The sequence below is a fragment of the Prinia subflava genome, chromosome 6 (assembly GCF_021018805.1).
Source record: "Prinia subflava isolate CZ2003 ecotype Zambia chromosome 6, Cam_Psub_1.2, whole genome shotgun sequence".
NCBI classification, from domain to species: Eukaryota; Metazoa; Chordata; class Aves; order Passeriformes; family Cisticolidae; genus Prinia; species Prinia subflava.
The window spans coordinates 20,316,551-20,331,426 of NC_086252.1; the positions used below are offsets into that span (position 1 = coordinate 20,316,551).

At 40.2% G+C, this 14,876-nt stretch overlaps 1 protein-coding gene across 2 annotated transcripts in view; it reads left to right on the forward strand.

Moving 5' to 3' along the window:
• Window positions 1-2,557, forward strand: part of STK39 (serine/threonine kinase 39) — an 82,229-nt gene extending 79,672 nt beyond the window's left edge. For both annotated transcript variants that reach the window (XM_063400568.1, XM_063400567.1), the window contains exon 17: window positions 1,079-2,557. In XM_063400568.1, coding sequence (XP_063256638.1) covers window positions 1,079-1,153 — 75 coding nt within the window. In that variant the 3' untranslated portion in view covers window positions 1,154-2,557. The remainder of the gene's footprint in view (window positions 1-1,078) is intronic.
• Window positions 2,558-14,876: the final 12,319 nt, after the last annotated feature.

The following is a 14,876-nucleotide window of genomic DNA, read 5'->3' on the forward strand; positions in this document are numbered from 1 at the left end:
TGTAATGCTTCGACAAGTGTCCACACACTTTTATTTCTGGTCATGAAAATCCAATGGATTGTGTCACTTAGTGTACTTTGTATGCACAATTTGAGATCTCGTTACCTTACAGCACATGTTCACAAACCAGTTCCATTAAAGGGTTCAACTGCTACTAATGCAAAAAAGGATCAAAAGCATTTTATAGGGTGAACCAGTTGTTCTGTTGGGGATATTTTGTGATATGCAAAACAATCTGAAGGCATCTATCATAAGTAAGTTAGCATTGCACACTTTTAATCCAATTCTATTAATATTTTGACTTATCTACCATACAGATAAAAATGTATAAACCCCTTTATTTAAAATGTCTCTTTTGTCCTATAGCAACTTTTGTGTTTAAAAATCAAAATATAAAAATACTTTGCCTCCAGCATATTTTTTTTAAAACAGACCTAAAGTAATAGTTTAGTCCTGAGCAAAGTGGTTTTATATTCTTACTGTTATATATGAAAAATGAACTGATCACTTGTGCCAGTTTGGTGACAGGCTTTACTGAAGAATCTAAACTGTACAGTTTTAAGAACTAGATTGTACTGTCAGGAGGCAGCTGTCCTTCTGCAAATATTAGTATTTGCTCTTTGTAGACTGCTTCAATTTCTTGTTTAAAAATTCAGCTGGTTGGTATTCCAAACTAACTTGCTGGCAGGACTCGTGAGACATTTGCTGTGTACAGCACAGTGATAAAAAATGGATTCTATTCATGTGTATTAGATACTCTTCATGAGTGAAGACTGTTTACTCCCATGAAAAAGCAAATTTGGCTCCAGTCTGGAAAGTTTGGTTTAAAGAATTTGGGTATTTCATTGTCCATTTTCCAGCATTTTTTTCTGTAATTATTAATATTGACTACAGGAGTTTGCTAAAATTAAGGAGGCAATTGGTTGATGCTGGCAGAGACCACATGAAGCAGTCTCAAAGCTTTCCTTCAGTCAAGCTGTTTGCTGACTGGGCGATATGGGGAAGCTTTACATCCTGGCTGTCAAATGCTCCTTTGTAGCGTGATATACTAAACATTTATTTCTGTTTGTACTTGCAGGCCTCTGGCTGTGATGGCACTGAGATTCCCGATGAAGTGAAACTGATTGGTTTTGCTCAGTTAAGTGTCAGCTGATGTCTGTCCCTTGACCCCAAGCCGAATTGTGAGATTGCGAAAAAGCCAGCTTAGACGCAAAGGAAAATTAATGCACCACACACTGAGTTCTGCTTCATTATCTAGCAATTCACAAAGTCAGAACAAGCAAAGGCCACAGCTACACCGCTGCTGTTAACGTTCAAAATGCTCCTAAATGTCTCTTAGCAGTTGATTTGGATTCCCCCTAAGTGAAAAGCCTGTGGAAATGCTCTCAGGTGGCTGTATTTATTGATTATTACAAAAGGAACTTTCTATCAAGCTTACTTCTTTCATAGACTTTGAGTGATACTATTTTACCTGTACTTGTGGTTGATAATACTGCCTCTGTTCTGTTACCTTTAGAAATTAACATACATATAAAAGTTTAGAAATATTAGCCAAACTTGAATTCTAGATTTAAAAATGACTGTGAATTTTATTTTTCATATATTTATGCATTAAATATACTGGTAATAAGAAAATTATTTGACTTGATTATGTGCTATTTGCAGTTAATCTCCCACTATTTAAAAAAACTTTCGGGTATGTCTTTGAAGTATTTGGTAACTTCTAGGGGTTTTTTGAAATAATTTGATTTGGCATTAGCAGGCTTTTGTTGGTTGTGTGTCAAAAAAACAGTCCACAAACTGATCATCAGGGGAGTGGGAGGTGCCTTGCAGATGTTAATGTTTTAAGAATGTGCCTGAGGCTGCTTATATAAATAATCTCCATTTTCTAGAAGTACCATACCTATGGTACAATATATAAAAATATCTATAGTTATCTGAGCAAGGAGGGGATCTACAGTAGCAAAGGTGTTAGAGTATTTTGACTATGCTTTATTGGGGAGTCCATGAGGTAGAGCTACTGTGAGCTGTTGTTAGGGTAGAACGCTTACTGTGCCCATCTCTGATCTGACCCTTAATGATAGAAAACGCTTTCATACAGGTGAATAAAAACTTGAAGAATGGAATTGAAGCTTTATTTGAAGTTCTGCAAAATACCAAGGTGGAGTGAAAATAATAGGGCTTTGTGCAATGATCAAGTAAAACTCTGTTACAAAGAAAACACTTTGACCCAAGTAGTCCTCTGCTTAACCTGTGACATAGATGTTATGGAGCTAGGGAACCTTAGAAAGACTTCTGCATTTGGAGACGTGTTTCTCAGAGGTTACTCTTTAAACTACTTCCTAGTTAATCCTAGATAAGTGGCAGCTCTTTAATGTACTGAAAACGGCAAATATATATTATTAAGAGAAGTTATTTATAATGTCATAATTGTTGAGGTGTTCTAGAACTATTTGCATACGACTCAATGTAATCCCATCCCATCCTACTGTTTACATGATGATTACTCCAAGATGACTGCAAAGGTTAAAAAAATAAAATTAAAATAAAGATGTATTGCACAAACTGATTTGTATTTTGAATTTCCATGCTCTGAGTTGTTATTAAAAAAGGCTGCTGCCCTTAGTTTGGGAGCAGCAGCTGGGGAGGAGAGGAAATACTGCTTATGGCCTCAGGGTAGAGGGTTGCTTTGGCTCCTTGCTCTCCAGGGCTTTGCAGAAACCACGTTTAAGGCTCCCGGGGGGTTACTCCAAGCAATCGCTGGTTCTCCCGGGGCAGGCCCGTGTGCTGCTGGCTGTGGAGAGCCCAGCGCCCGGCGTGGGTGGGCGGCCCAGGTGGGGCTGCTGGGGCCGCTCGGGCCTGTGGGGCCATTGGTGCCCGCAGAGCTCTGGGTGGGCGAGCCCGGGGCTGGGCTGGCTCCTGAGAGCCGTGCGGCTGTGGAGCTGCAGGGTGAGCGAGCCTTCCTCCGGGGCATGGGCCCCGTGTGTCCGGGCCCGGTGCCGGCCGGGGGTGCCGGCGGGGCCGGGCCCCGGCTGTGCGGGCGGGCTGCGAGCTGGCCGCTGGGCGACACCTTTGTGCGGAGTGAGTAAATCCAAAAGGGACCTGAAACACACGTACCAGTGAGCCGGGTGATAACCTGCAGCACTGCGATGGGGAGGGGCTGCATTCTGGGCCTTGCTGTGGGATTATTTGAAAGTTTTAATGTCGTTTCTCTGAGTATTGCACCGTTATTGACTAACCCACCTGTAAAGCAGTTAGCTGCTACAATACTTTCTCAGACGAAGTGAACGTTCAGGGAAGCTTCTTGTTTTCACTGTTCTAGAAAAAGAAGTGGAATATATAGAGAATATATAGTTGGATGAAAATTATGTTCCACTCGCTATACACCTCCCTAGAAGCTGGGAAAAAGTGTTGGGATATGAGCAGCAACTGTCAAAAGTGCTCATCTGCTGTGCTGGCTGGGGCTGCAGGAGGTATCTAAATAAAGAATGTAATGCTTTAATTGAGGCAGTCAGCAGTATTGGACCAAGAGAAAGTTGTAACAGTTGTTGCTCACTTGTGGTCTGATGCAGAAACATGGTGATGCTTCTGTGGTTCAGTGAGGCAGCAAATTCATGCGGTACTGTTACCACAGCTGTGTTGGGTTTGAAAACTTTTTTCTTGTTTTTACTGCGAAGATATTGCGTATAAATCCAATGTGAGCAAAATGCAATTTTAGAAAGGCAGAAAGAAAGGGTAATTAAAACTTTAGTGTGTTAAAATGACATTTATAAGTAGTTTATACTTCTAGTATATGCAGGTAAAAAGGTGAAAATATATAGTGCATTGCAGTAGAAAGCAGTGAGCAAGTGCTCTACTGTGACAGAGTAGAAGTAAATGGCAAACATAATAGCAATTTACTTATTTATTATTATATACACATCTTCTGTTGAATAATAAGGGAGAAAACTAGCAGCTATTAATGTGTTCACATTGACATGAAAAGTGTTTAGAAGCTGGGTGAAATTCTTATATGTGTGACAGGGCTTGCTCCACAATCGTTGGTGTGCTGGTGTTGCTGGCTACAGCACCTGTCTTGTTTGGAAGAAAAGGTCTCCAATTAATGAGGTGAAACTGGAACAGGGGAGCTACCATGTAGCTGTCTCTAAGGCCAGGAAAATAGAGCTTAATTAGATGGTGCTAAAAATATAATCATCCGTATGATGATTATATGCCAGTGCCTGCAGCTGGGCACTTGCAGGCTCTGTGGGCTGATTAATGTCAGTGTCCATGGAGCCATCCATGGCAGTGTGCTGTGCTTTAGTTTGCTGGCTCTGTGGGCTGAGATGAAAGTCAGGCAAAACCCAGTTCTGCATTTATTAGTTTCAAAGTGTTAGGATGAACATAAATATAGTATTTAGCTTAGCACAGAACTAGGTCTGGAGACTAACTGCATGTGTAAAGGAGTGGGAGAGAAGGGACATTTCCAGCCTTTCATCTCGTGGGACTCCAGTGTGGGCTTTAGGCCAGGAAAGCTGTTTCCCATGCTGGCAACATATGCTTTTTGTGCCAAGAGAACAGGAGCACATCTCTTCCTTCTGACAAGCACTGACCTCACATCTTCCCACCAACATGTCTGGAGTTGTGCATTCAAACTGCAGTTCAGCTAGCTAGTTGTGATAAGTATTCTGGTTTTCTAAAATATTATCCTGTGTACTTATCACAACTTCCTTTATTGCCCTAGAACACCCTTTGTGAGTGGGAGTGGAAGAAGGAGCAGGGAAACAAATGAGGAAACATAAACATAATGGAATTTTCTCTTGCCCGAGTTCTCTCCTGAGATAAAGATGTGTGCCTTTTCACATAGCTGGGTCCAGTGTCACGTCTCCAATTTTGGGGCTTCCAGAGGAGTCCTATGAAATTTGATTGCGAGGCATCTCTTCAGAATGTTTTTAAACACTGCTATTTCTCTGAGAGGGAATGCTGTGTGCAGCTTGTAAATGGTGTGCCTCCCCCTCATGCTTTTCTGTAATCAGAGATCTGTTTTCCTTTTCACCACCTACCTCTGCATAATGATGTTGAATGGAGAGATTGGCCTGTGCCTGAAATCAGTTAGCTCTGATGAGGAATCTGACACAGGCCTAAACCACTGCTAATTGAGCGCATTGAAAATGCTGATTTCTGTTTAGCTGGGAGCAGAGGATGTTGTTCCCACCTTACCCTCCCACATTTTACCAAAGCAGCAGAAAAAACCCGAAAGAGACCTTGTTGATAACAAACAGCAGTTGGTCTGGTTTTTTCTCTGCATCAATTGTGATAGAACTTTATTCAGTCAATTGTTGTGGGTTTTTCCGCTGCATCGAGTGGGCAGCGTTTCCAGTCTCTTGCAATGTACTCATGCATGTGCATGCACAAAGAATGCTAATTATTTTAAAGTGAGAAGTTGGAAAAGCATCAGGAGCTTCAATCTTTGAGTTCCCTGTGCATGAGCTCCGCTAGCAGACAACTAGGTTTACTTAAACCACAAAACCTCTCAACAAAGTTTGGTTTCCTTGCATTTTGTTGCACAGTGGCCCAGCTGATGAAATAATCTAGGCATATTAGTTGAACATGGTGACATTTCAGTTATTCATTTCCCCTCAATGACTAAGAGTAACATTGCAATGCACATAAAAATGTGGTTTTATAGCTGCTTTATGATTGTTAGATTGATGCTTGTCAAGCTGCTTTCATAGTTGTGTTCATCTCAGCTGTTGAATCAAACTCAGTAGTTGGGAAGTTGTCTGCTGCTAATTTGTTGAGAATATGGGCAATGGTGGCTCAGTGAGCAATTACAGAGACATGGAAGAGTGTGGGGTAAGAAGGAGAAATACAATTTTCCCTGCATAAACCAATAGGGAGGCAATCTTGTCCTTTTTGGGACATGCATATTTTGCCATCTAATTTTCAAGCATGAGTTTGAAAGGCTGTGCTTGTTTATTGTCTCAGTAGGGTGTAGAAAATCACTTATGCAAGTGGTGTGTTTATGTAGAGGAATAGCTATACAAAATAGAATTGTAGTAGATGGAAAATACATGCATTTACTCAATTTTTTCTCCATGGGTACACAGCTAAAAATTAATAAAAAACAGCTATGTTTCCAATAGGGAGATTTATTTATTTCTTTATTTTTATGGAAAGAAACCAAATTGTTACCTGGTTCTTTTTCATCCGTGTAATCATTCAGGCTAATTAAGGAAAGATGCCGCTCATGAGTAGGAGTGCTGGGGTTCTTTAGATTTACTTTGAGCAAAAAGGCATTTTGAGTTGTGTCATGTTTACTCTGTAGGCCCCATCGATGTACCTTTCTTTCCATTGAGGACAATTGGGTTATGACATCTCAAAATATATAGGAATGTGTGGTTATTTGGTAACACAATTGTCTTTTCACATAAAAAGCAGTGTGTGTAGTGTCATCAACAGGCAGTTACAAATAATGAAGCAGAAGAACCAGAGAGTGTCAAGAGGGTTTGAGTAGGTGCGCTTTGTGCTTCTCATGTCCTATAAAATAAATCAACGGGCAAAAAGATTTAATCTCACATTAGTAAAACTGCTCTGTTCTGGAAGACAGGCTGTGTAGTACTAAATTTTCTCCCTGCTTTGAAGAGGCCTGCTTTTCTGCCTGCATCTCTGTTTTTGAAAGCTTGGAATTGTTTTTGAGAAGCATTCAGGTATTGGGGGGGTAACCCACCAAACTGCTCTGCCCCCCAACCACCACCTGTACTGTACCTGTGATGGGTTATAATAGAGAGGGCAAGGAATGCTTTTTTGTTACCTTAATCTTCTGCTATTTGTATTAAGGTTGCTGAAAGTTGTTTCGTTCTGGCAAATTAATATCTTTTGGCAATGCCCTGCATTGTGCTGCTACTCTACTGTTGACCAAGAAAGAACAAAGTATAAAATCAAATGGTCAAACACAAGTTTTTCAGAACAAGGGAGCTGTGGGTGTCAGTGCTTCCTCTTGTCCCTGGGGTTCATCAGTCCTGCTGCCCACTGCTCCCGTCCTGTGCTGGTTGGTGGGAGGAGGCTCTTGTGCCATGGTGCAAGTCCTGGCCTCTCCCTGGTCCTTCTCCCCAGGGAGAGCTGAGCTGAGCTCTTTGGCTCTGAATGTGCCTGAGCAAGAAGTTAGCAGTGCTCCATTCTGATGTAAAAAGTACCCTCCTAGAGGTACATTTGCTGTGCCTTTTTTGCAGGACTTTGTACTTAGACAAAGAAATTGATTTTACAGTTTTCCAGATTGCTTCTGTTGCAGAGATCTTATCGCATAAGCTGAAAGCTGCAATTTGTGAAATTAAATAAAGTTCCTAACCATTTTTTCAGCTCTGTGGAAAGGTTTTTGAAGTAAGTATTTACAGTTAGGAAAAGTGCAATAGTTACCTGGTTGAGGTTGTTAAACCTGAAGCTATTCCCATCATCTTATAGAATCAGCTAAGAATCCTGTTGCATTCAGGATCTGTTTCTCTCTGATTCTGTTTCGTCTCTCTCCTTGTTGATCACTTCTGATTAAAACAAAGCACTGGAGCATTTACTCTATATTATGAGAAATAGGAAGAGGATTGAGAAATCCGCCTTGAATTGGAACAGAGGATCCAGAGGGAAGGATTATTATTGAAATCTCGGCCCCATGAATTAATAATACTTCACAACAGCTTCAGTGGGACTACAATTTCACTCCCAATCTGTGTCTATTATGAGCTCCTCAGTTTACTCCTGGGGCTATAAAATGGAAAAGGATCCAATCGTGATTAAAGAGTAGGTGTGATTTAAATGGAAGGTGATTACTAAAATCTTCTGAAGGCTTCTACCCTGCTTGTGCTGCAAGCTTTTCCTATTTATAATGGCATGGCACAGCTATCCAAGCAGAAAATTACGCCAGAGAGAGAGTTTTCTGATTATCTCTGATTAGGTTCAGTGCTAACCTTGTAAATTTGCCTGTCAGATGGGGCACTGCCAAATCACCCATAAACCTGATCTTTTACAAAAGATGGAAAGGATTAGGAAACTCGGCACTTTTGTATTGCTTGATACTTTTTTTTTCTCCAAAAGGATTTTTGCAGAGATGTATCTAGACTCTTGGATGAGAGCTGCTGAGCTACAATTTAGTGTTACATTAACTACTGTGTAAAAGTGCTTTGTGTTCATGGATTTCTGTGTATTTATGTGTATGGATTTATAAGGCCAACAAAGGTCCGAATCTCTGAGGTCATTCCTGTTTGAAGGTAGTGTAGCTTGGATTGGTTTGTGGAAGTCAAGGCAGGGCTGTGTTTAAGCAAGTGTATGAGTGTTACCCTTTCTACTTTTTTACCATCTTCATACTCTGTTGTCAGCTTAGTTAAGCTTTTTCATAGCCAAAGATTTTAACTTTTAATAAAATAATTGCAGATGAAGTCTTAACAGTAAGGTTATATGCATTTAAATCCAAATAGGGATTGTTGAGGGGGCTGTTATATATGCCCTATAAAATGTTTAGGCAACATAACGAGTTTATGCTAAAAGTAACAGTACTGAAGTAAATTTAATATTCCTTCCCATTTCTGGTATAAGCTGAAGGCTAAAAATCCCCTTTGGAGGAGTGCTTGTGACACACCAAATTGGTGGCAGTTTAAACTGTAGACAGCGGTTGGATACAAACAATTACAGCCAAGTGAATCAAAGATTCAGTTTCAGTTCAGGAGAGTAAACAGGTTTGCTTTCCAGATTGGGGTGTGTTAGATGTGTGTCTTTAGTGTTACAGAAAAGTGACAGTGTTTTACTTGTGACAAAATTGGCATTTTGAAAATGCTTGGTACCATTTTGGTTTAGCAAAGGTTATAGTTTAAGATACGGAGACATGCAGATAATATGTTCTCAAAATGATTTGAGGCAAAGTGTGTTCTCTAGCATAAGTTTAAATTTTAGCTGGTTAATAATTGTAAAAGGCCTGTTCTATTGCATATGTGAGGTTTTGGTGGGTCTATCACTTATCAAGTATACCTTCCTACATCTTTATTTATGTCAATTACTGCCAAGGCTATGCATAGAAGAAATTATTTGTACCATAGTATTTTGAACTGTAACTTTTATTTTGTGCATTTGTGGCTTGTGTAAGCCTTCTCCAGCGCTGCTCCAGCTGGGCTGTGCTCTGCTCTCTGGAGGAGGCTGAGCTCTTGCACTGAAGGAAGCCCAGGAAGCCCAGCCTGTGCTCATTGTTTATTCAAAGAGGAGAGCAGAAAATTCTGGGGAGGAGGGTGGCAAGTGCAGCGTTGCCATAGATCCAGGGATTGTTGATACCTCCTGGCTTACATTTAGAGTGTAAGTGCCTGAGAACAAATACTGGGGCTGTGATTCTCTCACCCTGCACCAGCACATTTCTCTTGCACATTCTCTTATTTTCACTCAGTGGTTTCAGCGCTTACTTTGCAGGGAGGTGTGTGACTGTAAAAACCTCAGGGTGCTAACAAAGATCCTGATAAAGTATTTACTACATCCTCGAGGTGTATGCATCTTTTTGTGCTGCTCTTGCTTGCTTATATGCTGTCCTTGCTACCTATCTAGAAAGTACATGGCAGCGATTTCCTAAACAAACAAAACTCTACTACTTCATGTACTGATTTAATTAGTTGCCTTTGATTTTTCCAAAAATTACATCAGTAATTGTTCAGCTCTCCACAGTATTTCTTTTTCTGTCCCAATTTATAGATGCATAACACTGTTGTGGACCTTGCAGTTACAAAATACTGTTTATTTTTCCTCTGTTCTGAAATGTTACTTTTTACAAGCAGATTTATCTTACTGTCTGGGTTCATACATCCCAGCCCTTAACCTGAGATGAGAGAAGTGTGAAGCATTGGGCCCCTTGTGCTGTTTCCCCAGTCCTCCCTTGCCTTTGCTTTTCCATGCACGACTTACTGTCCAATGAGGGAATCTCCGGGACCCACAGATGCTGTGCTGTGGTTCATGCAGAGCTGTGTGTGCAGACTCTTTTTAGAACTTACAGATACTGCTGCTTGGACACTGCCCCTTCTAGAAAACCATTTCAGAGCTTGCTCACAGCTCTACACAATTTAGTTCTTGATAGTCAGCTCTGGTGCAGCTACATTAACTCTTGAGCAATTCCTGCATGTTCTGTACAGCAAACTCCCCCAGGTCTGACTTATTCCAGCAGTCATTTGTGGGTTTAAAATCTACCACTGTAACTGAAAAAAATCTAGCAGGGCTTTGATACCTGAAGAGTTATGTGGTTGAAAAACCTAAACTCATTCTTGTAGCTGTAAACCCCCCTGGTTCTCTCTTACAGTATTGATCTTTTTGTTTGTCTGTGCTGTGTTTTTCTTTTATTGTCACCTCTGAACTTGCATTTTTCTTACTAGACCTGATTTCTGTTTGTCTGCCAACACAAATTAAGCTAATGGAGCATTACTAGTGCTTGAGAAAATAAATCTGTGGAATTTACAATTTGTTACTACTTTTAAAGGCATTTGAAAGAATAAAAAAACCTTTTCAATCCTGTAAATGCTCAGATCTCAATGAGATCCTTTCAAAAGCTTCTGCTGGAGACAAGTATGCTTGCATGTTAACATTAGCTAACATAAATAGGTAACAAACTGTGAAAATTAGGGCTTCTGCTGCTTGTCTAACAATGATCACAATCCTTGTCTTAGTCACAAAAGAAATCTCTTAACACTGAAAATATTTTTTAAATGCAAATTTATTGCCTTCTAGAGAGGGTTTCAGACCTGGTTTGTTCTTGTAGAACTGACTCCTATTACTGTCTGAATTTCTGGGAAGTTAACACTAAGATTATTTGTATATAATGTTGAGATGTTGGCAAATCTAGGAACAAGGATATAAATTCCCTTCACAAGGTACAAAATGGTACCTATATCCATTCCATTGTAACAATCAGGCAGGTGAGGCTATGCTATTGGTGTATGCCTTTTACATTTCTATTACTTCTTTCTGTTGTAGATGTTTTTTCAAGCTAGCATGGAAGAAATTTTCAAGAAAAAAAAATGAAGTAACCTTTAGTAATTTTACCTATTGGTGACATATTATCTTGAGGAAGTGTAATGTGGTTTATGGTTCAATTAGGTCTGTGTTATAATTTAAATTTGGTATATCAAACATGTAATTTTGGCCTAAATGCAGTGACCTGAGTTTATTGGAAAAGATGTTAGATTATGGGAAAAAGACAGAATGTCTAGTAATCCACTTGAAAATGCTGCTTTTCATCATGGTGTGGGTCCTGATATGATTGAAACTGCAGTTTCACAAATATGTACTTTCAGAACTGTTAAGATCAGTCAGTTGCCATTGTCTGATGTGTGCCAGGCCGCTGAAAATCCCACAGATGATGATGTCTCACCCATTTTGAATTATTGCTTAAAGCAAATACACGTCCTGGCATTACAGCAAGCTGAGAATAAACATGCAAATTAGAAGCAGTGATGTACATGAAATTTCAGAACATGTTTATTTTTCTCAAGCTTGGTTGTCTGACATAGGCTTCAAAGAAATTAGTATTTTTGTCATCTGCAGTGTATCACTTCCACTAAAATTTCTGCAGTTCCCAAGTTTTTGTCTAGTCCTTGTATGTAAGGCCCCTTTGTTCCCTCTTCTGTCCAGAGGTTCTTCACCTGTGGTGGTGATGATGATGTGATGTTCTCTTTGCTTCCTGCCATAGAATGGTTTGAGTTGCAAGGGGCCTTTGAAAGGTCATCTAGTCCAACACTCAGTCTTTGATTAGATCAGGTTTTCTTGCTCTCCAGCAATTGCACAACTAGTAAAAGTAATACCTGGGAAAGGGCAGTGCTGTTTGCCCTCATCTCTCCTCACGAGCTGTCACCCATCCTCAAAGTGCACTGTGGAAAAAGCAAGTGTTTCTCATTTTATTTCTGTATTTTGTGTCCATGTTGCCAGCCAGTCATGTGCATGCAAGTACAATTTTCCAGATGCATTTTTTCTGGTTTAGCATTACATTAAGCATTTATTTTCTTTCAAACAAAATGCAGCTTTACAGAAATTGTGACACATAAAAAAAAAAAAAATAGTAAATTGTTAGGTGCTGTTGAAAAGAAAGGCGTAGAAAAGAAAATAATGAAATTATTGCTGGAAAGGGGAAACATGGCCAGGTGGTAGTATTAACACTGACAATTCGTATGATTTTTAGTTTACTTACTGATATGTCTGTCCCAGCATTCAAATAAAATGTAATGTACTCCTTTGAAGTGGTATATCTCTGGTGTTTAGCAGAAGATAAAAGTGCCAGCTTGTTTTAAATGACATTTCACACACAGCCATTTCAAAACCATGAAAAAAATTTAAAATAATTTCATTTTAAATGTTCAGGAAATAATGATTTGTCACAAATGAGGTAAATTTGTCTGCTAAAGGCTCACTCTCCTTATTCTTCGTTCATAGAAATCCTAAAATGTAACATTTCAGGCCACCATGATCTTTTCTGGAAGTTAAAATGTGCTCTTCCCCAGTGTAAGCTTTGTGTCAAAGTGTAACCAAAGATCTTGCAAGGTTTTTGCTAGAAAGCTTTCCTAATATTGCTGCTACAGAGTTTGATGACCCTTACTGCCCTACAGATTTTGTCCAGCTGTCTAATAGGGGTGTACTTTGCTGTGGCACTTAACAGGGTAGGCATTCTTCTACTTGTTGACTTCAGGGGATTTTGGGTGTTCGTGCAGTTCAAGAAAAGAAACAACAATTTAAACCTTAAAATTGACTAGAGTAGAGGCCTAGATATTTCAAAAGCTATTGCATGTGCTTGTGAACCTTCTTCCCCATGTGTCACATTTCAGTAAATGGCTTTGTCCTAAAGGACAACAGTAATCATCTCACACTAGGGAAATTGCGAAACCAGTGAGGTTTTTTTGGGGAAAGTAAGGGAAACCATTTAAATTTACTTAGTGAGATCATTCTTCTCGGCATATGGCTGGATATATTGTCTCCAACATTCACCTGTCTCTGACATACAATTATACATCAATGTCTATCATGTTAGGCACATTGTCTTGTGTGAATGGTGGGCTTTTTTGATCTTGTTTATGAACTGATAAAACAAACAGCCAGTAACTATTTTGTCAAATGCTGACGTGCAAGGCTCACTTTATTTCCCTATAGATACTACATGTTCAGAGTCCTTTTTAATGGAATCTGTGAACCATTGTGTAATTTATTGCACCAATTAACACAAGCCAATACCTTTGCAAGTAATTAAATCAGTTTAAAAATGTTGCACAACTCACCCATCTGTTTGAAGTGACAGCTAAATTGCAGTAAAATACCATTTAAAAAGTGTACTTTCATAACCTGTACTTCTGTGACAGCACCTGCACTGTGTGCATGCATATTCCCACTTTAAACAATGTAATTTTAATTGCATGCTGTATATATTCTTTATTCTAGCCCATTAGTTTTATCCCCACATGTGGAAATGCTGAATCCAAGAAACAAGGCGGTAAATAATAGTGCCTTTTAATGACCAATTAAAGCAGCCTATCATCAACCTTGGCATCAGCTGGGGTACAAATTCGAAGTACAGCTATGCTTAGAAGAGTCCAGTGCTTGGGAAGCAGAGTCAGCCTCATCCTTACAGGATAGCTCTCTCCAGAGGCAGCAATTCTTCGTTTCATCTCCCATCCTGCCAAAGTGGCAGTAAACATAATACAAAGCCTGAGAGCGCCTTGTGAAGTTTGCCCTGAATGATGGGGATCTTTTTGTGGCCTTTGGGAGGGGAAATGGTGTTCTATGTAAAATCCATTACCTGCACACTTTTAAAGAGTGTGGGTGTGCAGACAGCTCTTGAGGAATCCCCTGGTGGGGGTGGCTGGGGTTGAATCTGCACACTGAGCTCTGGTGGGAGGAGAGAGGCCAGGAGCTGCCAGCTCTGCATGGCAAAGGCAGGAGGGTGGTGGGGCCCAGGGAATGGGCACAGGGACACAGCAGGAGCTGGGGCTGGGAGGGGATCAAGCCGGGGGTTCCTTGCTGGGGAACGCTCCTCAGAGGCACCAGGTCCAGCTGTTTGTGTTATCCCAGTGCCAGCTGGGGCAGTGTGGCCTTGGGAGTTCCACTGCCAGAGCCTCAGGAGCGGGCACACTGGGAAGGTTCCTTTACACACCTACCATGTCCATAGCTGCTGCAGCCTAGTGGCTAGGCTGTTCCAGATGCTAGCACAAGTTAACTTTGTGCTTTGAATGTGATAATACTAAGATAAGCTGCCCTGTCTGGTGAAACGAATCCAATAATGCAGTTTTTGATGCCTCCAAGACAGCGACAGAGAAAAGTACTGCTGTGTTCAGCCTTCATGCAAATACTCTTGTTACAGATTCAGCACCAGATATCTGACTATTAGAAGATATGAGGAGAGCAAAGGCAACACAGAGAGCAGAACCAGTTAAAAAAGTTAAAACATTGGAATTGTGGAATAAAGTATACTTGATTAAGTGAGAGTTAAAGTGAAACATAAAAAAATGCTGGTTTGAATTCCTCCAAGGTTGTGCGGACAAAAGTAAAAGGAATAAGGAAAAAAAAAGCCAAACAGTGTTACACTTGTGATAATGATCTCTGCAGGCAGAGGTAAGATGAAAGATGATAGATCTTTTTTTACCATATACCTGAACTAGGCGATATCAAAGAAAAGGTTTTTGAAGGAACAACTTCAGGTGCTACTTGTCCCCTGAAACTTGCTGAAATCAGTTTGCCAGGTGTTAGTGTAGGACTGTAAACCTGTCCTAGAAGTAAGGGCCCTCTCTTCAGCAAAACACTATGTTCTTATTTTTTTGGCTGGTTTGAATAGATACTTTTAGATAGGAGAATGCTGAGCTGTGCAAAAGCACGTAAGGAAAATGGAAAGAGTGGTGGAAATAACA